General features: G+C 39.3%; 1 protein-coding gene across 6 annotated transcripts; it reads right to left on the bottom strand.

Annotated features, from left to right (window-relative positions):
- Nucleotides 1-8,163: 8,163 nt before the first annotated feature.
- Nucleotides 8,164-25,085, bottom strand: LOC134210677 (transcriptional repressor p66-alpha). Of its 6 annotated transcripts, none has more exons than XM_062686866.1 (10): nucleotides 24,849-25,085; nucleotides 18,367-19,033; nucleotides 18,081-18,285; nucleotides 17,751-17,903; nucleotides 17,545-17,643; nucleotides 16,909-17,143; nucleotides 16,468-16,799; nucleotides 15,693-16,137; nucleotides 10,076-10,183; nucleotides 8,164-9,269 (listed from the first exon to the last, which is right to left on the bottom strand). In XM_062686866.1, the coding sequence occupies exons 2-10, from the start codon at nucleotides 19,017-19,019 to the stop codon at nucleotides 9,085-9,087; spliced, it is 2,415 nt and encodes an 804-aa protein (XP_062542850.1). In that variant the 5' UTR covers nucleotides 19,020-19,033; nucleotides 24,849-25,085; the 3' UTR covers nucleotides 8,164-9,084. The 6 variants fall into 6 exon arrangements, with proteins under 6 accessions (XP_062542850.1, XP_062542849.1, XP_062542848.1 ...); XM_062686865.1 differs by lacking the exon at nucleotides 24,849-25,085 and adding an exon at nucleotides 24,477-24,815 and having other exon boundaries at nucleotides 16,945-17,143; XM_062686864.1 differs by lacking the exon at nucleotides 24,849-25,085 and adding an exon at nucleotides 24,477-24,810.
- Nucleotides 25,086-25,780: the final 695 nt, after the last annotated feature.

The raw sequence follows: 25,780 nt of genomic DNA, 5'->3' as shown, positions 1-25,780 counted from the left end.
ACGAACGCAAGATTAACAAACACATTAGTGTCAAATGATTATTATAGTCATATGTAAGATCAATAATAGTTATTTATTACTGAATCGAAGTAACTGATTCTACTATTGTACCTATAGGGATATGTCGGATCAGAAGTGCTTTATACGGTACATTTACATAACTGCTGTAAACGACACGAAAATCGTGTTTTTACGCATTTTAAGTGGGTTTTGTCAGCTTGGGGCAGCATCGTCATTTCCTCAAAATTGATTGGGCACTGTTGTCCTTCTAACATCAGTTAGAGTGAGAGGATGTGACTGACCTATATGGGACCTGTCTAGGATGTGGTGGGGTTTGATAGTAACCTCTACTGAATTGCTATAAAAAGCAACATGAATCCGTAAGCAGGCTTTATCAAAACGAGCATTTGCCGTTCAAAACGCACTATTGTAGTCCCAGTGTGGAGAGGTACTCTAAACGTATATGGGTACATGATATGACGCCCCCGACAGAACAGGAGATTTGCGAGCGTCTATTCACCGAGGACGTCCGGCTCAAACAGCATCTATACTATCATTCAGTGGCTGAATATTTAGTATTTTTCCAGGAGGCTATAACAAAAATGCCAGGTTCGTAAGGGCGGGTAGAAAGCAACAGAAAAAGTACGCGAACTAATTTAACAGCAAAGACTTTTCACATGAAACTGCGGACACAAATTGGAAAATGGAATCCTTAGCAAGGTACTCATGATGACCATACTAAAAATCAAATCGACCACACCTGCGTAAGCTGAAAATGAAAACGAAGTCTTCTTGATAACCGAAATATATTACATATTTGCCTTTGCAGTACCGTCAAACGGGGTGACTTGCAACACTTGCGTTTTCCACAAGTTTATGTTTTTTTTACAACAAAAATAAACCCAAATATCGTCTTTTATCAACACGCGTCACTATAGTTAACATTTATGTTTTGTCTGGTTGGTAAAATAAAAATATAACTCACTGATGTTTCATTCAATTATTTAGTGCCACTTTGAAAAGAAAAATTTGACTCACGTAGCGGTAGAAGTTAAAAAGATCAAATTTTCATCCGGAAAATTGCTCGGTGGTACGATTTGTGTCCATCAACAATTTCACGTTATCTGAATACAAAAAACAGTAAAACTAAGTCTGAAACTCGATTTGTGCAATTGCACAACATGTGAAAGATTGGTTCGAAAAATGCATTGCAGGGTAGCCACTTCCTTCGGTGGGGTTTGAAACCAGTACGCTAGACAGGTGCTTCCCCTACTAAGCTACGAAGGACCTCCATTGTCCTCCGCAGCTCAGAAGGCTACTGATGAGATCAAATTTCCAACACCAAGCACATAACTTTGATTGTACTGAACTCGGAGTGGCGATCTCTTTCCTCGCTTATGTGGTCGGGATGGGATCTGACGACCAAACTGGTACGATCACACGATCCTACTTCATTGAGCGCATTAGCTGATGAAGCTGTGTGTGGATGCCAGACATAACCAAATACTCATCCTTCTCGGTTGCCATTGCACAAAACAATGCGTTGAAAGAGTTGGTTTTAAAAATAGATTGCGAGAGTTAGGTCATGTGTCTGGTGTTGGAAATTTGATCTCATCGCCTTCTGAGCTGCGGAAGACGATAGAGGTCCTTCGTGGCTTAGTAGGGAAAGCACCTGTCTAGCGTACTGGAGTCTTCAGTAGCATTGCGAGCAAAGGCGTAGGATTGCCAATCCGAAGATGGCGAGTTTAATTCTCGTTCTGGTCTAGGATGTTTTCGGGTTGGAAACATTCTGGACTCCCTGGGCATAGTGTATCCATTATACTTGCCACACAAAAAACATACTCATGCAATGGCGGGCATAAAAAAGCTTTCAATTAATAACTGAGGAAATGCTAAAGAATACTAAGTTGAAAAGCCGGCCAAGTTCCATTTGGAATGTAAAGCTATAGAAGAAGAAGAAGGGTTACCTGGGTGGTTTCGTGGGATCGAACTCCACCGAAGGAACTAGTTACCCTTCAAAACATTTTTCAAACTAGATCTTTCACATGTTGTTCAAATGCACAAATCGAGTTTCTGTAATAGTAATTAATTTCCACTCCGGGTGACTGATACTGAAATATATTTGCGTTTGGTTTCATGCCACTTTTGATTCTGCTTATTTCTCCTTTATTCCGGCCATTTTTGATGATGGTGTCCGCCAAAAAGGTCTTAAAGAAGGTTGATCCGACAATCCGATATGAACTTTCTTCAAATTGTAAAACTCAATCGTAACTAGCAAATTTGATAGCGTGTCGGAGGGAGATGATGCAGTAAATTTGAATGGATGGGATCACTAACAGCAACCAAGCTACCACGCCAAACCTGTTGCCACCGAAACAATTCATTTTCGCAATTAACTCTTTCTTTCATAAAATGTTGGTCCTGAGAAGAACCATTTTTCATTTCCCAATGCGACTTTCCAATAACTAATTGCATCCAAACGCTTGCCGGCACCTGAAACTGTCCGACCGCCACTTGATGATTTTTCGCTAAACCTACAAAATTTGGAATAAATTTTCCGCATTGCTACTGCCACCCACGCCTTCGTGCTGCTGTGTCCGCTCCGCTGCATCGAATGTCGAACTCGAACCGCTCTTCGTGGAATCCCGATAAAAATGGCTCGCGCGCGCCGGAAAGCTGCTTTCTTGTATGTAATAAATTAAGCTCGTTAGCCCCGCCCCTTTGTGATCTGATATGGGTGTAAATATAATGTGCACTCATAACGATTAATGAAGGGGCGGGGCTAATGGAATTACTTCATTAGATATAAGAAAGCTGGTTTTCGGCGCGCGAGCCATTTTGATGGGGATTCCGCAGACAATGTCGGAGAATGTTATTTGCCACTGCCTTGCAAGCGGAAAAATGCAACAAAAATAAATAAAAGATTTTAAAAATTAGGTTTTACCTAAAACAAATCAAAATAAGGCACGTTACATTTTCTAGCGAAGAGTTCTTGTTGGAAAACGCATCATAAGTGAAAAAAAAGTTCATTTTGAACTTTTTTCCCAAGCAATTTCGTCAAACATCCAAAAACCAAATATACAAAAAACACAAAGCATTTTCCATGCTAATCACGCCAGAATCTAATACATGAGATTCAAAATATTTATTACCAATGGGAAAAAGTATATCTTTGTCGTCATTTTTCAACAAATTATAACTGAAAATCCATCTTCTAATCGAAACTTACGATCTGTTCGTAAAAAAACGTTCTCAAATTGACATTTTAATTTTTATGGCTCAAATTCATCTGGGGGATTACTAGGTTGGAAATAATAAGTAGAGCTCTTGTTAATAAACAGAAAAACATATAATTTGTTGGTGGCAATATAGTTGCCACTGCCTTATAAATGGTTAAACCGCTCTTTGCGGAATCCCGATCAAAATAGGTCGCGCGTCGGAAAGCAGCTTTCTTGTATTCAATAGATTAAGCCCGTAAATTTGAATGGATGTAGTCACTACACTCAGGAAAATCGACACATACTTTATGGCAAAAATCCATGTATTTTGAAATATGCATATCATGCGTCGGCACATACTTATTTGCATACAAATTCACACATGGATACTATGAACCACATGGAAAGTATGTGTGAACATACATGCAATGCATGTGTACGCATGGAATATATGTGTTGAAAATATGGAATCCATTTCGCTACCCCCATTGCAAAAATCCATGTGTAAACTCATGAATATAATGCGGAGTTTTTTGTGAGTGTAACAGAAATCAAGCTTCTACGCCAAACGCCGATGCCACCGAAACAGTCCATTTTCGCAATTAAACCTCTCTGTTCAAAAAATGCTAGTCCTGAGAAGAACCAATTTTCTTTCCCCAACGCGCTTTCCCAACAATGTAATAAAAGCATCGCCACTGGCGGCACGGGATCGCAACAGTGCTATTTTTTAATAATCAACCCTTTCTTCATATAAAATGCTGGTTCGTTGAGGTTGAATGATCTACATCAACACACCGAGGACCACCACCAATGCAATAGGTTTCCGTTGAAAATGTTACCAGCGCCTCCTTGATGCTGTGTCCGCTCTGCTGCGATCGCTTTGATGCGTCCGCTCTGCGTGAAATCTTGTTCAAACTGAGGATTAGATCCAAACCCGCAAGTGATTGATTTTTGATGTCTGTGCTAGTGATGCATGTACGTGATTGATTGGTTTACCTATTTCTAAACTATTTATCAATAATAAATAGGCAAATATCAGTATTTTCATATAAATACAAAGAAGCGTTGACTCATCCTTGATCGAATGGTCAAAAAAAAATAAAAATCCATCGAAAACCCAATCGTAAAGTGTACCCCAATATAGAAAAGACAGACGTAGTCCTACGTCCAAAGAACGGTAATTCCGATTCCGTGACTTAACTAAAACTCTTTTTTTGACTTGTTCAAATATACTACGGGGCAAGATAAGCATCCCTACGGGGAAAGAAGGGCACCCTTTTAAAAATCATTTTCTTCATTATCTAACTAAAATGCATTACCTACCTGGATACCTAATTGGCTACAGCGTGGATACAAACCAAACTGCATTAGAGCACCAATAATTATAAAAAATAATAGCTTTTAATACGCATTGGCCATAAAGTACAGTGGGGTAAGTGGGTAAATGGGGTAAGTGAAAAAACCCCAAGTATTTCACTGATGAAGCACAGACTTATTCAATTTCACTTCACAATCATACAAGGCCATTAAAATCAATGCATTGAATAAGTGGAACATGAAATAATGGACCATTTCAACATGAGAGAGTAAAAGTTTGTTAACCTTTCAAGTTTAACTTTTGCACGAGTTGTTTTGCGTGTCAATAAATACAATTTTTTTTTTATGTTGGTTTCCATAACACATTCAATTAGTGCATTGATAAGTTGGTTCTCTTTGTAGTTCTGAATTCCAGCCACAAAAATATTGATATGAACATCAAAAATTTTGAAAAAAATATTTTATTGCTTTGCCTGTTTTTTACCATGGGTGGGGCAAGTGAAAATTTTCCGACACTGAATGCATTTCTCTATTTTCCCAAACACAAATAAGTTCTATTAAGCGTATATAAACAAATGATACCAATTCGAACTCATTCGAAGGCTTTTGGTTATTACAGTGATACGTGGTAATACTAAATCAGGAACCCAAAGTGCCAAGCGTGTCAGTGTTTTAAATAATCCATGTTTGATAAATAATTCGTGAAAAAATGTAATTTATATAGCTTAAATACAATAATCACTACTATTGCAAATATATCAACAATTATGATTTATTTAGTTGAAATTTATTTATTTGTTAATGTAGACTCTTCTACTAAAATCATATGTGGAGTGTTATTGAAACACAATATGATTCCAGGTTTGATGAATATTTCAAAGATAATTTCTCTGCATTATCGCCAAGGTTCATTATCTTACTATAAACCTGAAATAGAAAGTAGTGTTACACACAAAAGGAGATGAGATATTAGATCTCAAAAAAAATCAAGTAAAGAAAACATAACATAAGAATCATTAAATGGAGGCACTCTAGTGCCCTTTGACTTTCATGAAGTGTCAAAAAGCATCACAACAGATCAAAGTTATGCTCTATTCAGTATAATTATCATTTGCATGAAGTATATGAACAGAAAATGTGTTCTTTTATTGAAAAATCTTCTTTTTAAATTGTTTTTTCACTTACCCCACATGAGGGGCAAGTGAAAAATTGAAACCGATTTTTTTGTTTTCCAAATATTTTGTATCCTAAAAGTATTTTTCAAATATCTTATTCGCAGGCATATAAAGATTGGATAGATGATTCGTTATTTCATAAATATGATCAATTTCAATATTATTTTCAACTTTCATGACTTGATGAACATGAAATATATGATTTCTTTTACCCACTTGCCCCACTGTACCTTATACAAATAATGAAACTGTTTTTGGGATCGATAAGTTATTATTTTTCATTGATACCGTCAAATTACCTACTTTGAAAAGCAAAAATCAGTTTAAAATTTCGGTAAATTTGTTAATGTACGTTACTCACGTTAATTGTAGGTTGTGCAAAAGACTTGTAGTATTTTGTGTAGTGGTTCATTGTTTAAAAATGGGATGCTTATCTTGCCCCATTTGAGATAAATTATTCTAATCTAATTAAGCATGGTAAAATATTTCACTGTGAATATTTTAAATTGCCCTAAAACATTCTTTGATGATATATAAGATGTGCAATTGGTCAAGATTTTCATTAAAACAAGTTTTTGTTTTAAAAAACTTTATTTTTTTATGCTGATTCCTTATAAGAAATACCAAGTTTGCACCAACTTTTGATAATTAATCTGTATTTCATCAGATTCGTTTTATTTTTAAAATATGTTTTCAGTGTCAAAGTCTCTTGTTGGACTATAGTTTAACAGTGTGTGGGGTTATTTAAAAAGAAAGAGTCATAATAGCATTAAAATTAGGGGGTGCTCTTCTTGCCCCGTCCTCCCCTATATATTTCTGAGAGAGTGCCAAAACCGCGTAAGTTTATTCATTCTTAGCTGTGATACATCGAAAAGGGGATCAAGTCTCCCCTATCTATTCAAATACAGTTGGTTACCTTAATACGTGAAATGTGATATTTATTAATGTTAGACTTTTTTCATTCGTGTACCTTGCCCAAGGACTTTTATTTCAGCAATGGTGTTGTCATGTGTAATTAATTATCAATAGAAGAAATTATTTCAGGCAATGTAGGTTCCACAAAATTGAGACCTACACATTAAAAACTGCTGCTTTACCACTATTTTAGAAATTAAAAAATCCAAAAAATTTACAGTTTTATCCAAAGGTTTTTTTTAACCTAATGTTGGTAATCCGTGCACAAAATTAGTACTACAATAATTCAATTTCACTCTTTTTCGTCACTCTTTGAAATATATACGTTTAAATGAGACTTCGAATAGTCGATTTTTACGTGTTTCATTTCTCATTGCTGCGTCCTATATGTATATTAATTATCGCTAATTTTTTGAAGTACCATCTAATTTTGTCTTAGTTTTTAGTTAGAATTTTGTTACTTTGCCTCGAAGTCGGTTGTTTTTGTGTTTTGCTTTTATTCCGCATTCCAAATATGATTTTTTGTTGTTCGAAATTTGTTTTTCCTAAACTTTTAAATGTTCGGTTTTGTTTTCATTAAATTGTGTAAGCAATTTGCAATATGATTTATGTTATGTATGTTTACATAAAATATGTTTTAGTTAAAAGATAAAGTTTGTCGCTGTCGTCGCTGTCCGGAACATCTTTTGCCGGCGATGATAGGGGAGCTAAACGTCAAAGAAGGAAAATCCATACGATTTGGCAGCTTGGTACCCAACATGTTCCGGACAGCAGAACAAAGGGAACCGAAGCGATAATCTTTATCTAGTAACTAAAATATCTTTTGTTTACATGTGTTGAATAATCAGTTTACAAATCTAGACCAACATTTGAAAAGGGCGCAACAGCCAAAAGTTATTCCTTCATATTCTTCGTCTACATATAAATAGCTATATATGTGAACGATGAATCATAAGGAATAAATTTCGGCTCTTACGCCCTTTTCAAATGTTGATCTAGAAATATTTTCAAGGACATCACATAACTTTGAGCAATACTCTTTATATGGTAATCAACAAAAAAGTCAACCAGTAGTTGAAAAACCTAATATTCGACTTATTGAACAAGTTGGCAGTACTGACTGCCTACAGCTGAGCGCTGTCAAGTACAGGATTTTAGTTGCAAGTATGTATGTTACTTTCATGAAATTGGCATAAAACACTAAGCTGCACAGCCATACTCCCATCTAAAAACAGGACGATAAGCTGGAATAAAACGTGCACACACATCATCATCTTCAAAGCCGCATATGACATAATTGATCGAGATCAGCTCTAGCAACTAATACGGATTTCCGGATAAACTAATACGGTTGGTCAAGGCGACGATGGATTGGATGATGCAGGTACGTAGTTCGAGTTTTCGGGGCATTCCCGAGTCCCTTTGAAACGCGCAAAGGGGTTACGGAAAGGTGATGGTCTCTCGTACCTGCTGTTCAACCTCGCTTTGGAGGGAGTTAGGTGAGAAAAAAAATTTAATGTATGGGGATTGACATCAAGTTTTTCTTTATCATGATATTTATTATAAATGACGTATTTTCTTAATTTCTGTTAATTTTGAAATTACTGAATGATGTGATCTGAGTAAGCTATTAGACTGAATAAATAAATTATAATAATAAATTTTTCCCAATTTTTTTATATCAAATTACAGAATATTCAAGGATGTTTTTTTTTAAGCTGACAATAATGGAAAGCAAAACCTATTAAAGTCCTCATGTCCCCTTTGTTAGAGTCGAATATTTCCATTAGGTATAATCGATTTGAATTACACGTATGTTACAAAAATGAAATACAAAATAATGATTACCATTTCATAAACCATATCATAAACAACAGAACATTCTCAAAATTGGGCCGAAACAAATATTAGAGTTGTCAAAACTGTGTGGGCTTTGAATTTCCCTTTCTGCATTTCTGATCTTATGATGTTCCGCGTTTTCGAATTCATGTTCAAGGATCTTTCATTGACGTAATTTTTCTTATGATTAGCTTTGAAATTAGGAAAATATTTTTTTTGGTTTGCGTTATGTGAACATAAAGTAATTCCTCAAGCAAAAACACAAAAATCATTCAACCTTTGATAAATTGAATCCATTTTTTTCTAAGAAATTTAATTTGAGCACCTCCAATTTCCGGAGTTTAAGAGTACACATAAGAAAGACAGACTTGTCTGATGTTTAAACCAGATCGAATAACTACGAATTTTAGTGTTTGTTATAAAAAAAATCAAGTCTAAACTATTTGCGCTACTTAATATGAACAAACGTTTTTTAAAAACAAAGAAAAAACAACGGCAAACGCCTGTCTCGCTATATCTACTTTTTTATCAGTAGATGTCACGCAAGGTACAGGCTATTCGCTTTTGATGATAGCGTTATCAAAGACAAAGTAACAATCCTGACTGAGAAAATCGCCTGTTTAGGATTTCCAGTTCTGTTGACGGCTGTTGCTCGGACCGCTCTGGGGCAACATTTCCAGATACTGGCGCTGCAATTCCATCGCCCGTTGCATCTCCGCTATCGAGGCGGCAGTTGCCACTCCAGCAGCATTGTTGCTGTTGCCTCCGCCACCACTGCCGCCTTTGCCGCCTGCTGACAGGGAAGCTGATGGAAGAAAATTACGCATATTTGATTAGAATTTGAACTAATGTGAAGAACAATCTGAAGCTCATAGTACACTGTTTGCCTGAGAACGTGAGAAAAATTTGAAGCTGCAAAATAAAAGTTGGCCAATTTGATTCTTCTCTGTCAAAGTGTGAGGAGACTGGTGATTAGCGGGTAAATAAAGAGCAACCCGGGATACAGATCTACACGAGTTGTACAAACATCACATGCATTTCCGTTACTTATTGGCTGAATGCTGAAATGCATGCCGGTCTTCCGACATCTTTCTATCTTGACGCTCAGATCTTCTTCTTGTTCTTATTGGTATTACATCCCCACTAAGACATTGCCGCCTCGCTGCTTCATTCAGCACTTCCACAGTTATTAACCACGAGGTTTCTAAGCCAAGTTACCATTTTTGCATTCGTATAGCATGAGGCTAGCACGATGATATTTTTATGCCCAGAGAAGCCGAGACAATTTCCAAATCCAAAATTGCCTAGACCGGCACCGGGAATCGAACCTAGCCACCCTAAGCATGGTCTTGCTTTATAGCCGCGCATCTTACGTCCAGATCAACAGTGTACTGAAAATCTATATTCTATGTTATATATCAAGACAAAATTTTCAAAACGACTTATCTGCTTTTGTAAACAAAGATTCAAACGACGATTTGACGAATCTGATGGCTCTCGCACGCAAACTAACACCATCAAATCGTTGTTTGAATCTTTGTTTACAAAATCAGATAAGTCGTTTTGAAAATTTTGTCTTGATATAACAATGATGGTACATTTTATACTTACCAGCGGCTTGTGCCATGGCTAGTTGATAGGAATAGATTAACGGAGAGAATTGCATCATATGTGCCTGTAGATTATTCAAATTTCCGGTGGACAATCCTTGCTGAAGACCTGTGAAACAAATAAAAAAATTATTATTTTATTTTATTATTTTTTTATTTTTATTTTAAAATTCATAGTTCGATCTTTTCATTCAGTTTATGGTGTTGGGATCTCTTTCAATAGAAAAGATAAATATAAGAAAAGGAGGTTATCCCATGATTAACCTTAAGTATGTTCAGTACATTCAAAGTTAATTGCCTATATGCCGGGTATTAAGCCACCCGGAGTGGAAATTAATTACTATGTCTGAAACTCGATTATGCATATGTACAACATGTGATAGATATAATTCGGAAAAGGTATTGGAGGGTAACCGCCCCTTCGGTGGGCTTTGATCCCACGACCCCAGTACGCTAGACAGGTGCTTTCCCTACTAAGCTACGAAGGACCTCCGTCGTCCACCGCAGCTTAGCTTTTCCGAACTAAATCTATCACATGTTGTACATATGCATAATCAAGTTTCAGACATAGTAATTAAGTATGTTGTAAAAGGGTACGGTTGGAAGCGACGTGAGCTACGGATTTTTTTTCTTGAGTAGTAGTTTGTTTAATGTTAAAGATCAGAATAGGATAGGATAACGAGATACAAGACTCGAGCTGGCTAGAAGACCGGCACATAACGCGATGGGGAGGGTCGATCAGAGAGTTGGTTCCGATCCAGACTAAAAAGCAGTTAAGAGTAACAACTCGTTAAGGAAAAGGCCTTTGAAAAGCGGATGAAGCATGGAAGATGCTACTGAGGCAAGAACGGAAGATGCGTGAGCTGGAGCTTGATGTACAACACGATATAGAAAAGCAGCAGTTGCCAGAAAATCAGGAAATGTTGGACGCTTAACTGGCTGATGCGATTCGGAAGAGTGAATGCGTGCAAGGAAGAAGATGTTGCTGTCGGTGGTAGGTCGAAGAGTGAACCGGGCCGAACGGTGGAAGGGTGACTGCAACAGGCAAGGAAGAAACACAGCAGTCGGCCTCGGATACCAGGAGAACTTTGCCGAAAGGTGGGGAGTGGTCAAGGAGCCAAACAAAACGAAGCCGATGAAACCGGTGAAGAAGTGGCTGAAAAGTGAAACCGTTAACAACAAGCATGAGTTCAGCGAACATGACGAAAGTAGATCGCATTATTCAGCGAAAGCAACCGTCACAGTCAAAGCCGGCATAGTAGCGTGCGGAGCTATCAAGATCCTGACGACCTGCCACGCGCGAAATCGGTCGTATCTCAAAACAGCAGCTAGCCGCTCGTCTCAGCACCTTCCATAAATTTCGTCGAGAGATGGGAGCTTCGAGCATACGACAGCGGAGAACTCGATATACGGAAGTCCAGAGAAGTTGCTGAAGACGCTGCTGACAAAAGTGAGGAATGCTGACCACTTTAAAGTTCGAGTGTTCCAAAGTCCTCCGTGGAGAAGAACGTCCCACCAAGCGATGGGTACTCAGCATAGTTATGGCCCAGTCTGATCTGGCCGGATTCCCCGCTCCAGTTACCATGCTGGTGCAAGATTTGTGAACAGGGTGCCAGTGAGATGATGTGGTGGATGACCTGTCAAAAATGTATGCGGTGGACGAGCTTATTGGCGAATGTTCAGGTGTTAAGTTACCGCGCAGCTATTTCGGCACTGTGAGTTTCGATGAAATCCATGACGTGCAGCTGCATGTTTTCGCAGATGCGGTATAGCCGGCAGACGGGGTACGGATGTATGGCATATGTTCGAGCGTAAATCCCATGCTTTCATCCATTGGTTCCCAGTGCAATTGCGATTGTTCTGGTCGATCACGGAGTAGCAACTACGAAATGCACGGTCATCATGCTCATGCTCAATAGACTGCAAATGTCTTGTCGTGTCGAGGCCGATAATTCGTCCAATACCATAGATGATGGCAATCCCAAATTCTTTCTCCTTTCGTTGTTCATTTACGTGACTCCAATCGGATTTTGGATGTGATCGGAGTCTAGATTGAATCCCTGTTCGTATCGTTGATAAGAGCTCTTACTTAAGCGTTTGTATTCTAGTTGAGCCTGACATAGTGTTGTTTGAGCGGGAGTATACGATATTTGGTGAATCTTTTGAGGGCGGCGTTCTTCGTTCTTTTCAGCGTACGTAATTCATTTGTCATCCAAGGAACATGGGAGCCATTGCGAGTGATCTTCTTCGGGACATGCCTATCTATAACATAAGCCAAGGCGTGCGAGAAAGTCTGTGCAGCGAGATTGACGTCGTCTGGATCCAGAATATGCAACCAATCCAAATTAGGCAACACAGCTTCTATACTACGATGATCTGCCTGATCTGCCGAAAATCGTAGGACACTGCCGTTGAAGCTATGGAGGCTTCAAGAGAGCCATAATCCTTGACCGCGATAGCTAGTGGGGGATGATGTGGAACGAACTTTACTAATGGTGCGGGTGTAGTTGAAATGAAAGGAGCAGCATCAAAGCCATTCACAAAGCAAAGATCCAAAAAACGATTTCATTTCATAAGTCACGTTGTTGATCTGGAACATAACTGCAGAACTGTAGCTGTCAAAAGACATGATGGCTCCTGGATGAAAAGTAGAGAGCGCATAATCTGGACAGAGGAAACCACTGTAAATTGGATTCCAAGCCACGCCCGCAAGGTTGGCTTTCGCGCTGTTGTCTGAGTTAAACATAACAGTTTCATAACATTCCACCAAAACTTTTTTTTTTCCACGAAAGAAACAACCAATCACATTTGACGACTATTATAAGAGTACACTGTTTGAAAGAGCTCGGTGTTCTATTGGATTGCAAACTGACATACTCGGATCACCTTGTGATCATATGTTGTTGATAAACCATTCACATCACTTAGATTTGTGATGAAAATAACGAAGAGTTTCAAGAACATCTACTGTTTGAAGGCACTCTATTGCTCACTCGTGCGATTCACGTTGAGATACTGATCCGCAGTCCGAACTATACCAACGGTGTGAATTTTTTCGATACGTACTCCGCGATCTTCCCTGGAGGAACCCGCTACGAGAGACGTTGCCAGAATCTATGAATTTATTTATTTATATATTTTTATTTATTTTGATTTAATTCCAACTGACTTATATAGTCTTATTGAAATACATATTTAAAATATAACGAAACAATACAGGTAACAATATACATTCAAATAAGCGACATCTTATATCAACACACTATAAACACATCAAAGCATTATCCGCCTATTAGCTTACAACAAGAGAAAACAAAACATTCCATTCACCTTCTAAATGCATTATACTATATGGCTATATGAGCTCTATTCGGTGGTATCCAAACTGTAGTTCGATTCTCAAATTTTCGATATTTAAGCCCGACTGGCCAAGTTGTTGATAACATAGCTAACGGTTCTAGCCCCGAATTCAGCACAACTTTAAATGAAAGATAATCTAACTCATCTCTCGTTCGACCCTTTGGTATCAGCTTTCTTATTCGAACCGATTCTCGATCATCAATATCAAGACATTCACAAACAAGCTGATTTACGTCTCTTTCTGTGGCGTGACAGTCAACATTGGTGAGAAACAGACAAAACGTATCTTCACAGTAAGCGCAGTGTGTATTCACGATGGCATTCGTATCCCCGTTACTGTTGATTTTCGTACCATTCAACAAATCAGTGCATAAGTGGGATGATATAGGGGTTGAGTGCAGGTTCTCGCCGGGATTAATTTGAGGTGGAATGATAGTAGCAAGTACATCGACGATCTCTTCAATTTTTAATTTCAAGTCGACAATGTCCGATTCGACTGTATTAATTGTTGTAGCCTTATCTTCATCGTCACCGGTCGTTGCTTCGGCTTCGGCATCACGGTTCAAACAATAATCAGCTAAGCATGCATCACACATCCACAGGATGTTTTTCGTGAACAGCGCGCACACAGTTGCTTCAGACAATCCAACACATGAAGCATGATATCGTTTAGCGCACCTCCCTTCACAAATTGTATAACGCTCACTTTTGCGATCGATGCATTTTAGACATTTATTGCACTCCATTTTGCGCACTAATATCTGCTGATGTCCGTTCAAGTAATTGAAACACTGAATTTTCGGTTATATTGCGGGTATTTACGTTTCAATCCAGTTATTTTTTAACGTGGCGCGAGATCAAAATTTACAATTCGTATTGCGAATGTATTTTTGGCAGTGTCAATTTAGAGAAATACGGCAATTAAACAAGTGCGTTCAAGAAGCACGTCGTTCCACTTGAAAGATCGTTCACTAATGTATTGATCAAGTAAAAATTGGGTGTGCTATTTGCCAGTCGGCCGTCAAGCTCAGGTCCGACCGCATTGCGTAGGCAAAAGCACGCAACTCAAATTCAGTTCAATTAAACTTAATTGCCTATTTTCCACCCGACTTGGACATTAATTTACAATGTTTCGAAAACTCAGATGTGAGCTTGACGACCGATTGGCAAATAGCACACACTACCTCTACTTGATCAGTCCAGTTGTTGATGAAGAATGTGTGTAGTTCAAATGTTTGTGTTCAAATACTCACGCTCACTTGTGTTCAAATACTCACTCACGCTAAAGTGAATGTGTACATTAGACCTCTTCATGTTTTCAAAAAGTATCAAAAATTCAACCGGTCAGCCCAGAATCACAATTCTTATGCTAAAATAAGCCTTCTGTTAAATTTTAAGCTAATTCGGATAAAATTTCGAGGTAGCTCAAGTCGATTTAGTGGTTTTAATCTATTTTTAATTTTGAAAAAAAAAAACTAACAAGAGATATAAACCCCGAAAACTATCGCAACAACCTCTATACGGAAAGCTTCTGGTGTACTCTACAAGTCTTTTGAATATTGCGATTCGTTCCGTTCACATTTTGACCATGTTAAAGTGATTTTCGGGCTTTTAGGTGCATTTAAACACTGTTTCCCCTAAAAGTCGTTGTTCCACAAAATTCTTGTATTTATGACAGAACATTGCTAAATTATTATATTATTGTTCCTCTTTTTTTCCTGGACATTTGAGTAATTTAATGGCCAATGTGCGATTTACCGTTAAATTCTTAAAAATCAGAAGCTGAACATGTGTCATAAATTTGCACGTTAGAATTTTTTCAAACAAGTTGTACACTGTAACACTATAACACTGTACATGTGGAAGTGTTGGCTTGGGAAATTGATTGTAAGTGTTTCGACTATACGTCCGATTTGGGAATCTCGGACTTATTCAGTAGCGCCAAGTTGCGAAAGCCGACGAAGGTCCTTCGTAGTTTATTTTATTAAAAGCACCAGTTTAGCGTACTGAGGGTTGTGGGTTCGAGTTCCATCGAAGGTAAGTGGTTACCTCCAATACATTTTTCAAATCAAAATCTCCCACATAATGAACATATTCACATCTGAGTTTTCAGAACATTGTAAAGAAAATAGGGATTTTTTGATTCCAGTTCCACCAAGACTATTTAAAAAAAAACTTGCTGTGAATATGCGCAGTTTAGTAAATAGACAATGTTTAACTAACTCATTTTAATACAATGCTGGGATAATTGTACGTACCTCTGAACAGCTGCTGTTGGAAGGCCTGCATGGCAGCTGCCGCCGCCGTGGGGTTCAAATTACCCAGGCTGCCCAGATTTCCCAAAGCACCTAACTGACCAAGGCCGCCTAATCCGGCCAGGGCAGTCAACTGAGCTGCAGCAGCTTCGGCTGCTGCATTGGAGGTCGCACTGTGACGGTTGGATCGCGAACTGGATGCTGGTGGTGGAGTTTGCTGTGTCGGTGGGGTCGGTGTCGGTCGCGGTGTTGGCGTTGGAGTTTTCGATTTCGATGGTTGTGAATGAAGATGAGCATGTTGCTGCTGCAGTTGGTGGACACGTTGTTGTTGTTCCTGCTGTTGTTGCAATTGTTGGAGTTGCTGTTGTTGCAGCTGCTGTTGAAGCTGTTGTTGTTGCAACTGCTGAAGTTGCTGCTGGCGTAGTTGCTGTTCTTGTTCTTTCTGGCGCTGTTGAACAAATACAGGAAGGTTTAATTCAGTCTATAATAGTTCTAGGAACTTTTTAAAATGGGCGTAATTGATTCTGACCTTGATTTTTGGAACGTCGATTGTGCTCTTAATTCAAACTATTTTGGTCAACTAATGTACTCAACAGAAAGAATTGATTGGGGACAATCTAGTAGTATCGTCGTCAGTTGATCGAAATTTGCTGAATAGACAGAGTATGAGTCGTTTCAAATTTCAAGGTCAAATACAGTTAGGCCTATTTGAAAAAAGTTCCTAGAGTTCAGCTTAGTCTGTGGTTCAACTTCTACTATTATAAGGCGCCGAACTTACCTGCGCAGCTGCTTGGCGTTCCTGCTGTTGTTGTTGTTGTCGCTCCTGCTGCTGTTGGCGTTCTTGAGCTTGCTGGCGTTCAAGTTGCTGCTGTTGCTCCAATTGTTGTTGCAACTCGCGTTGCTCCCGCATGTTTGGAGTAGATGATGGCGTGGGACGTGTATCCACCGGCGATGGACTACTTTGGCTAGCTAAACGGGCCTCTATCTCTTGTTCCTGCTGCAGTGCTTTCACGAAAGCGGTTTTTAGACGATTAGTATGCTCAGCCTTAAGTGCCTTCTTAACGTTGCTAGTAACGCATTGTTCGCAAATGACCTTCGGATCTTTTCCAACTGTAAGGCAAAAGGAGAAGTGTGAGACCAAAAGATTCCGCCTTCCACCAGTGCACTCAAAGATAATCAATATTGAGTAACAAAGGAATGAACTGAAACAACACAAAACCTGGACTGTTTTGAAAAGTTGGATTTCCTCGTTTACCCTGTTTTTCCCACTTCCAAACTGGGGTGAAGTCGATTTTGCACTGGGCGCAGCGGTACGGTTGCTGCGGTAGACTCGGCTTTTTGTCCTTGGTAAGATAGTCGACAACGTGTTCCAGCCCCAGGAGATACACGAACTCGGTATTGCTGGGATTAGGAATAAAGTGCATCTCCGGTGGTGGAGGTTTGGGCGGCGGGATCTACAATTTAATTTAGAGTGAATTATCTGTTAAAATGTATTTCGCATCCTAGAATTAGATTTTTTTATTTCCCAGAATTTCATACCCGAAACTATTTGAGGGCGGAATTCTAAACTTTATTGGTAAATGATTATCATATTGAAGTTTTGTTCGAAGAAAACAACTTACTCCAATCATTTCCATAATCCGTTATTTTCCAACCAACAATGACCAACCAACAATGAGTAAAATTCATATTTGTTCCAGACTAAGGAATTATTGGAAAATCAGTAAATATAAGTTAACCAGAATGACTACAAATGACTCTTGAATCAGTGAATGCCCCAGGAAGTGTCTCATTCCATGTTAGCTATGGACTGAAAATCACTCGTGAATAACCAAAAGTACTTGGGAACATTTACCTGTAGTAACGTTTTCTCCAGTTGTTTTCTAAGTGCCAGCTTGGCCGCGGCTTGACGTTGAGCTTGGGTTTGCGTATCATCCCTGGTGTCCCGATCGCGCTATATGTTAATGTAAGAAAAATATGTTAGAACCCTCAAGCATTCATACCTAATAGAGTCAAAGAACAACTAGTTCTAACAACAACATTAAAAGATTGGTTGCTTACTTTAAGTGAAACCGGTTCCACCGTTGTGCAACTGATTTGTGCTGGCATAGGAGGTGCTGGAGTGATAGACACCGAGTTGCTAATCTGGCCGGACTGTACCTTCAAATTAGTATCCATTAGATTGTTGATACCGATCATGCTACTAGTCGGTAGCTGTTGTTCGGCGGTTGTTAGTGAAGCGATAAATGAACATTAGTGATGAAATCCGCGATAGTGAGAGAATGGAAATAGAATTCGTGAGTTAGTGGTAAGCGGTGGAATTTCGTGGCGGCCATGATGCTAGAGTTAGGTTATTTAGAAAAAGAAATATTACAGCTTGGTGTGACTCACATTGCGCTGCTTGATGTTGCTGGAGGGAGCATTCGTCGGGGTAATCGTAACCGACGGTGTAATAGTGAGATTGGAACCCGTGCGGGTTAGTCCGATTGGAAGCCGTTGGCCAGGGTTGCTGGGCGTCAAAGTAGCTCCTCCTGGCAGCGAGGGTTGTCTAGCGGGTGGTTTAGTAACCGGGGTGATATTTATAGGAGATCCACGACTACAAAAACAAAAAATTAAACATCAGAATAAAAAAAATAGTTTGAAAAGGCAAGCATGTTATAAAGAGACGTATACTCACTTGACGGGAGGGGCTGTAACGGATTTGGAGGATTTCGAATGAGCCGGCAACGGTAGAGCATTCGTTGGCGTAACACTGAGCGAACCTTTCGTCAAGGCCGTTGGAATCGCGGCCAACGGATTATTCATGTTGGTGTTGGTCGGCGTTACGACGATATTTTCCTTCATCATTACCTGCTGGGACTGCTTCAGCTTTTTCAGTAGCACCAGTTTGGTTTCCTCGCTGCGAAGCTCTTCGCGTAGCTTTCGTAAGCCACGTTCACGTTCCCAAATTTCTGCCGCGGTGAGCTCTTTGATCGGAAACACCGGTGGCATTTCGTCGTCTTCCGATTCGGACAGAGCAGCCGTAGCCGTAGCACCGTTATAGGAACGTCCATTGACTTTCGCCGGTAATAGCACTATGTCTGGGACTTCAGCGTACGATTTTGGTTCCGTACGAGGTCGAAGAACACGCCTCCCAGGAACGGGAGAAGTACTTCCGGATGCGGACGGAGAAGAAGCTGCTGGAGGGGGTGGTGCCGGTGTTATGGTGAGACCAGAATTCTGCGTTAGTGCCCGCAAATCACGCGCTGTGGCCGCAGTAATTGAGAGCGAGTCTCGCCCGGATGCAACGCTTAGGTCCACAACATTGTCGTCCACCTCCATTCGTTCCATTTTAATCAATAATGCTGGAATTACGCAAGTTAAGAAAGACAATGTAACATACATTGAAATCATTCGCCACTGGGATTTAAGAGGTCCAATTTAATTGAATCGGTGCCAGCGAAAGTGGTACATGTCGCATTGAGTAAATTTTACAGGAGACACATTTTCACAAAAACGTCGAATAATAAATTCAAATTTGCAATTTTCTACTACTCAACGGTACCATCAGAAAAATTATGTAAGCTTTTTTAGTGGAATGTCTTCAACTGTCCAAGACGAGTTCAATACTTTCCATTAAATTCCTCCACGTTTTGTTATCTTTGCAGATACTTATTTCGAGCTCAACTGTGAGGCCGTCTTCAGTGTCTCGTACGTGGTGCGCGTGGGGTGCGCGTGGGGTAAGAGTATGTTTTCGATTTTTTCAAGGGATAAATAAAGATAAACTAACAGCACTGCATCAGTTTGACAGGTATTCCGACCAACTATTTAGTTTTCCGCGAGCGAGTTGGTGTTAGAAAGTACTTAGGCCACGCGAAACCTGGTATATCTTTGCCTCTGTAGTTTTTTGTATATGAAAAACAATGGTTTTTCGTATGAAAGTTCACATTTCTAGGACCCCCTCCCCTTTTCAGAGTTACGTAATCTTTGAACATTCCCTAATGTACTTTCAATAAACATTTTAAATTAAATGTTTATAATTCTTATTTGTGTTAATATATAATTAAAGCACATGATTGAAAAAATGGGCTCTCTTACCCCACCCGATGCGCTCTCTTACCCCACCGGTGGGGTAAGAGTGCGTTTTTCATGTGTCTTGCAATAAGGGTTCTACTAAAACAAATTTCAATATTTTTCCGCAGAAGCTTGCTTCATAAGGTCCACATGATCGATTGAAAACTAAATGCGTACTCTTGCCCCACTCTACTCTAATGTTTTGTTACGTATAATAAGTCCACGCGCTTCCCGCAAATGTTTGTCGTTTTAGTTAGTGTTTTAATAAAGTTCAATAATTTATGTGCAACAATGCACTTTAGCAAAAAGTATTGAAAACGTTTTCGCGCGAATGCAGTATTTTCACCGCGAAAAAGGCGAAGAATATCGGAAGACAGCATGTTTTCGCCACCCGGGGATAACCCGTCGGGATCAGTGCCGCCGCTAAATGGACTGCAGCAGACACAGCAAAGCCAATCCAATCATTCGACTAGCGTCATTCCAACCCAATGTTTCCCAAGCCAGTACATACATACCACTGAATTAACAGCAGCAAGTGCAATCAAATGTTTTGTGCATCGATCCGGTGATGCTGCACTTTATATGAATAAGCTGAAAAGCTTGTTCGGCATGTCCGAGTCCGTGATCAGAAGGCGGCATCGCAATTCACAAAGCAAGCTGAGGAGGACTACAAAACGTTCGCATGCCGGGGCAACAAATTATGTGTAGAGTTTGAGTCGGTAAAGCTAACGGAGGATATTTCAAGTGTCTCGTGTTCGTCTGTTGACTGAAGGCGGAAAGTGATGCGGAAATCAGGACGAGGTTGCTCAGCCGCATTGAAGAGCGGAACAATATACCAATGAAGCACATTTCGGACGAATGTCAGCTACTTCTGAACATCTAGCACGATATACAGCGATGATAGAGACAGCGTTTTTGGCTGCAGGAGTGTTGCAAGTGAAGTGAAGAAACAAGGGAATGTCAGGTCGGAAGAGCTTCGCCGGAGTCAAGATGCGGCAGAAGTCAGAAGAGTACCAGAAACATGCAGAAATGGTCACCTAGCTTAGAAACCTCGCAGTTAATAACTGTGGAAGTGCTTAATGATCACTATAAGCTGCGAGGCGGCTCTGTCCCAGTGTGGGAATGTAATGCCAATAAGAAGAAGAAGAAGATTTCGTTCCTGACACCTTAACCGGTGAATTTTGGGTTGATAAAGTTAGAAAAATGGCAAAACCCGGATTTTTTTAATTTGTTAGTAGGCTATAGAGTACTGCATGATGACGTAGTTTGTCAATTCACTGAACTTGTTTACAGGGACTCTGGAGCAACTGCCAGAAAAACTGTTTTGCGTTTTATTAAGAACTAGTCGACCCGGCAGACGTTGTCCTGCATAGTAGGCAAAAATGCGCGTTATTTTTTGCGTTTAATTTTCACATAAGGAAATATCATATAGACCCGTCGGAAGCGATAACGAACATATCCGCAGAAGAAAAGAAGAAATCCATTCAGCCGTTTTCGAATTATGCCGATACGAACACCAACCATTTAATGTTCATTATATTGAAGAAGAAGATATTGATGCCTTCTGTGATTGATTTATGGTAGAGACACAATTATTTAATATAAATATAACAAAACAATATTATAATTCTAAATTGAAATATGGTTCTAGTTTCTAACATCAAACGTTTCAATAACTCATGCTATTGTTGTGGTCAATTAAATCATAATGGTATCAGCCGTCAATGTCAATGTGAGAAATGCTACAAGATAGGTCATTATACGAAATGCTACAAGAATGCCCAGAAAACCGTAAGCATTTAAATAGACTATACGTGCGACTATAACGCTATTACAGAGTTACCAAGCGGTGGTGTGATGATTCAAGTTTTAGTTGACTTAGTTTTAGTTGACTTTTATTCATTGACTCAGGCAGTGCGAAAAATATTATCGATAACACATCTTGGCAGTATATGAATCATCACGGAGTTAAGAGTACTGTTCCATATTATATTCCAAAATCGATTGTAAAAGGATATGACCCTGATGCAAAACTGCTTTAAATAATGCATGTATTCCAGGCACCCATAGCGGTTGAATCAATGAACGACAAACAGGAGGACACGATTAAGTGACTAAAGATGGACAGCAATCTTTAATTGGAAAAGAAACGGCAAAGAATCTGGGAGTACTGAAGATTGGACTAACAGCTTAATAAAACAATTCTGTTAACGCTCTAACAAGTACAGAAAAATGCCTATTTCTAACAATAAAGAATATCCAGGTGAAAATTCCGGTCAATTGCAATGTTACCACAATCGCTCAACGAATCCGTCGACCGCCTATCGCATTGCTCAACAAAATCGAAGAAAAATTTAATCAACTATTGGCCATGTACGTAATCGAACCAGTTTTAGAATCAGCCGAATGGATATCCCCATTAGTGACTATCGGAAAGGATAACGGGGACCTGCGTCTATGTGTGAATATGAGTCGTGCAAATCAGACAATCCAGAGTGGTCGCAATTTGATGATGATTATATTCCTGTAATGGAGTATAAATATGTTTTGATTTACATGCCTTGTGTCTTATTTCCTATGTTTGTTATTTAATCAATTTAGTTTTTGTCCATTTCGACTTACGTCTAGTCCCGTTGTGCAAGAATATTGCGAGTCATCTGATTCACAAAGGTTGTAAGAGGTCTCTCTCAACTTTCGTGCTATTTAGTGTTCTACCTCACTGTTCTAGTCTTCTAACCGTACTGAAACAATCTAGACTTAAGGCTCAAAATACCGTCATCCAGTCATTGACGAGAAAGGCAGCCACGTGCTCGTTCCCACCGCCCCACCCCCCAACCCACCGAGGAGAAAAAGCAGTCTCCAGCTAGATGGGGGAAGTATTTTTGTTTCAAAACTACATCATCCAATAGCGAAGACACGAAGATTTCGGGCGAACACTTCAGTTCGTTCAAATCCCGCCGTCCAGGGACTTTCGTGTCTGCTGTTCAATATTGCGCTAGAAGGTGTCATGACTCATGCGGGGAGCCGGGTGTAACAGCCGGGGTAAGATTTTCAACAGATCCGGTCAATGTATTTGTTTCGCGGATCATATGGACATTGTCGGCCAAACATTTGAAAAGGTGACCGATTTGTACATGTGCCTGAAACGCAATAAAAGTTGAACTGGTGGCGAAGGCTTCAAAAAAGACAAAATACATGCTAGTGGGCGGAACCGAGCGCGACAGGGCCCTTTGAGGAATTCGTCTACCTTTAATCCGTGCTGACGCTGATAATAATGTTAGTTGTGAAGTACGAAGGTGCATCGGGCGCATCATCTGTGGAAGTCGGGCTCGGGCTTACTACGGGCTTTAGAAGAAACTGCGGTCAACAAAAAATTCACACCTGTACCAAATGTATCATGTACATATCGCTAACAAGACCGGTGGTCTTCTACGGACATGGAACATGGACCATGCTCAAGGAGGACTTGCAAGCACTCGGGATATTCGAGATGCGTGCCTTATACGGAGAAGGATGAACCATGAGCTCACCCAGCTCTACGGCGAACGCAGTATGCAGAAGGTAGCTAAAGCCGGAAAGGTATGATGGGCAGGGTATGTTGCAAGAATGCCGGACAGCAACATTGCAAAAATGGAGTTCGTTTACGACCTGACTGGTACACGAAGGCGTGGAGCGTAGCGGTTGAGGTGGGCTGAACAGGTGCATAACGACCTGGCGAGCGTGGGGTGCTACCGAGAATGGAGAGATGTGGCCTCGAGCCGTGTATTGTGACGTCAAAGAATTGATTCAGTGTTATCTATTAGCTAAATAAATTCAATGCAGTACCCTATTGTATGCGTCACAACAAAACGGATATATTTTATTTAAGATACCTACACACTTATTTTTTTTATCGTGATCTCAGCAATTTGTTAAACTTACCGAGATTCCCAGCAAAATTTTTTTTGAAATCAGTAAATTACCGAAAATCATATAACAAACGTCATTTTTGCCAGGATAACAGTTTTTTTTATTTTTCAGGCACACGACTGTACGGATTTTTGTGTGCCGAATTAATACCTCTCTACAAAACCAAAACGGAACAGAAAAAAAATTTAACTACAGTACCAATGCATGGTCAAAAGGTCAAAATCAGTATTTAGTCTATTATATATGCTATGTTTAGACAGTTCAAGTGAGTTGAGCAAATCGCTTGAATTGAACGCAAATTGAACGTATAAACACCTTTATTCAACTCAATTTAATGCAAAAAAAGCTGAACATGTTCAACTTTTGGCAAGTCAAGTGAATTCAACTGAGTTATTCAACTCACTTGCCCTGTTAAAACGCAGCATTTTACGTTGAGAGGTGGTATAACCCATTTAGGGTATAAATAGCGGTACCTCAACCTGAAGAGACCTTATATTAGGTTTAAGATATATCTGAATAAAAAACAATTACTTCACTTCTTCTCAATTGCTTCTATTGAGAAGAAGTGAAGTAATTGTTTTTTATGCATTTATTTTATTGTTATGAAAGACATGCACTATAAAAATGACACGGGTGTAACTACAAAAGTTCAATGAAATGGACGCAGTTGTTCATCTCAAAAAAAATATTGTCAAAGCAGAGATGAAAAAGTTGACCCTTAATATCTTAATAAAAGAAAATATTTAAAAAAATAAAACGCTGCCTAAATCCTCGCATAACATAACAATTTACGTTTTCTCAATGGACATTGCTAGTATTATTTACCTTTTCTGAAATTTCCGAGAAGTCCAAATAACATTACATGACATAATGTCTAACTAATAATTAGTAGGTACCTAATTTCTCCCGAAAAAAAAAATGCACTGCATATTAATTTCCCATCAGCTCATCTTATCAGCCCAGGGCACTGCTGCTGATGTTCTTCTTGTTCCGCGAAACGCACCAACGCAATCGCGAAAAGGGTCGATCTACGCCTCCCATGCTACTTCTCTATCTACTTTCACATACCAGCAGAAACCACCATATCAGACTCTTTTGTAAAACATTCCCAACAGTACAAACGAGAGTGCTCAGCCACCGCCGCGACGAGCCGAAAAAAAATCATTAGGGAGAGAAGATATCCCCATTCATTATTACCTTATAGGAAGTCAATCAGATTCACTTTTTCAAACACACATTTTCGAAGTTTTCCACTCACAAATCTCAGTAAAAACTATGCCAAACTACACAGCACACTTTTCACTTCGCGTTTATGACAAAGTCAGTTTGAATTTGCAACTTTTATTAGCAAAATATTCACAAAAAACACTCGACTTTATATCCGCTTGTTTTCTTTTTTCGCGACGTCGACGACAGATAGACGGCGGTGACCAGACAGGACAGACGACGACGAGCATATACAAAAACTTGACATCAAAGGTATGTAAACGTCTGATGACCAGAACGTCTGAATGCCGACACGATTAAATCAATCTAACCAAAGTTAAATAAGTTCAAACAACTATTTTTTTTTCCTTTTTTCAGAACATCATCAAACTCTTTATTGGGTATAATTTCACTCATTTCAAGGAATAAGTGGATCTATACTCATTTAAAAAGTAAACCTGCTTTTATTCAGAGTCTATCATATTTAGAGTTACGCAAAGAGTGAAGCCAAGTCTACCTATTGAACTCAAGACAAAATTTTCAAAACGACTTATCTGCTTTTGTAAAAAAAGAATCGTCGTTTGGATCTTTGTTTACAAAAGCAGATAAGTCGTTTTGAAAATTTTGTCTTGAACTGTCAAACCGTCTACCTATCGAGCAAAGTAAACAAATGCTTGTTGGTGAGGTGGAAGTATTGTTATCGCCTAATAATTATTACGCATAAATTAAAATTTATTAGTTATAATTTTGTTCTAGAAACAGCTTCAAAAGACTTCAATACATCCCCCAAAAAAGTAGCAACAAGAAACTCACGTGTTTGCACTCTGGGGGTGACTTGGTTATCGAATTAAAATGCTTTAGGCTTTGGTTCGATTCGTGAATCAAAATCGAATTAAACTTAAAAGTGACAGTTCAAAAATTTC

Source organism: Armigeres subalbatus, chromosome 2, assembly GCF_024139115.2.
Source record: "Armigeres subalbatus isolate Guangzhou_Male chromosome 2, GZ_Asu_2, whole genome shotgun sequence".
In the NCBI taxonomy this organism is placed as follows: Eukaryota; Metazoa; Arthropoda; class Insecta; order Diptera; family Culicidae; genus Armigeres; species Armigeres subalbatus.
Note: the sequence above shows the minus strand (reverse complement) of the source record. Positions and strands in the feature narration are given on the sequence as shown.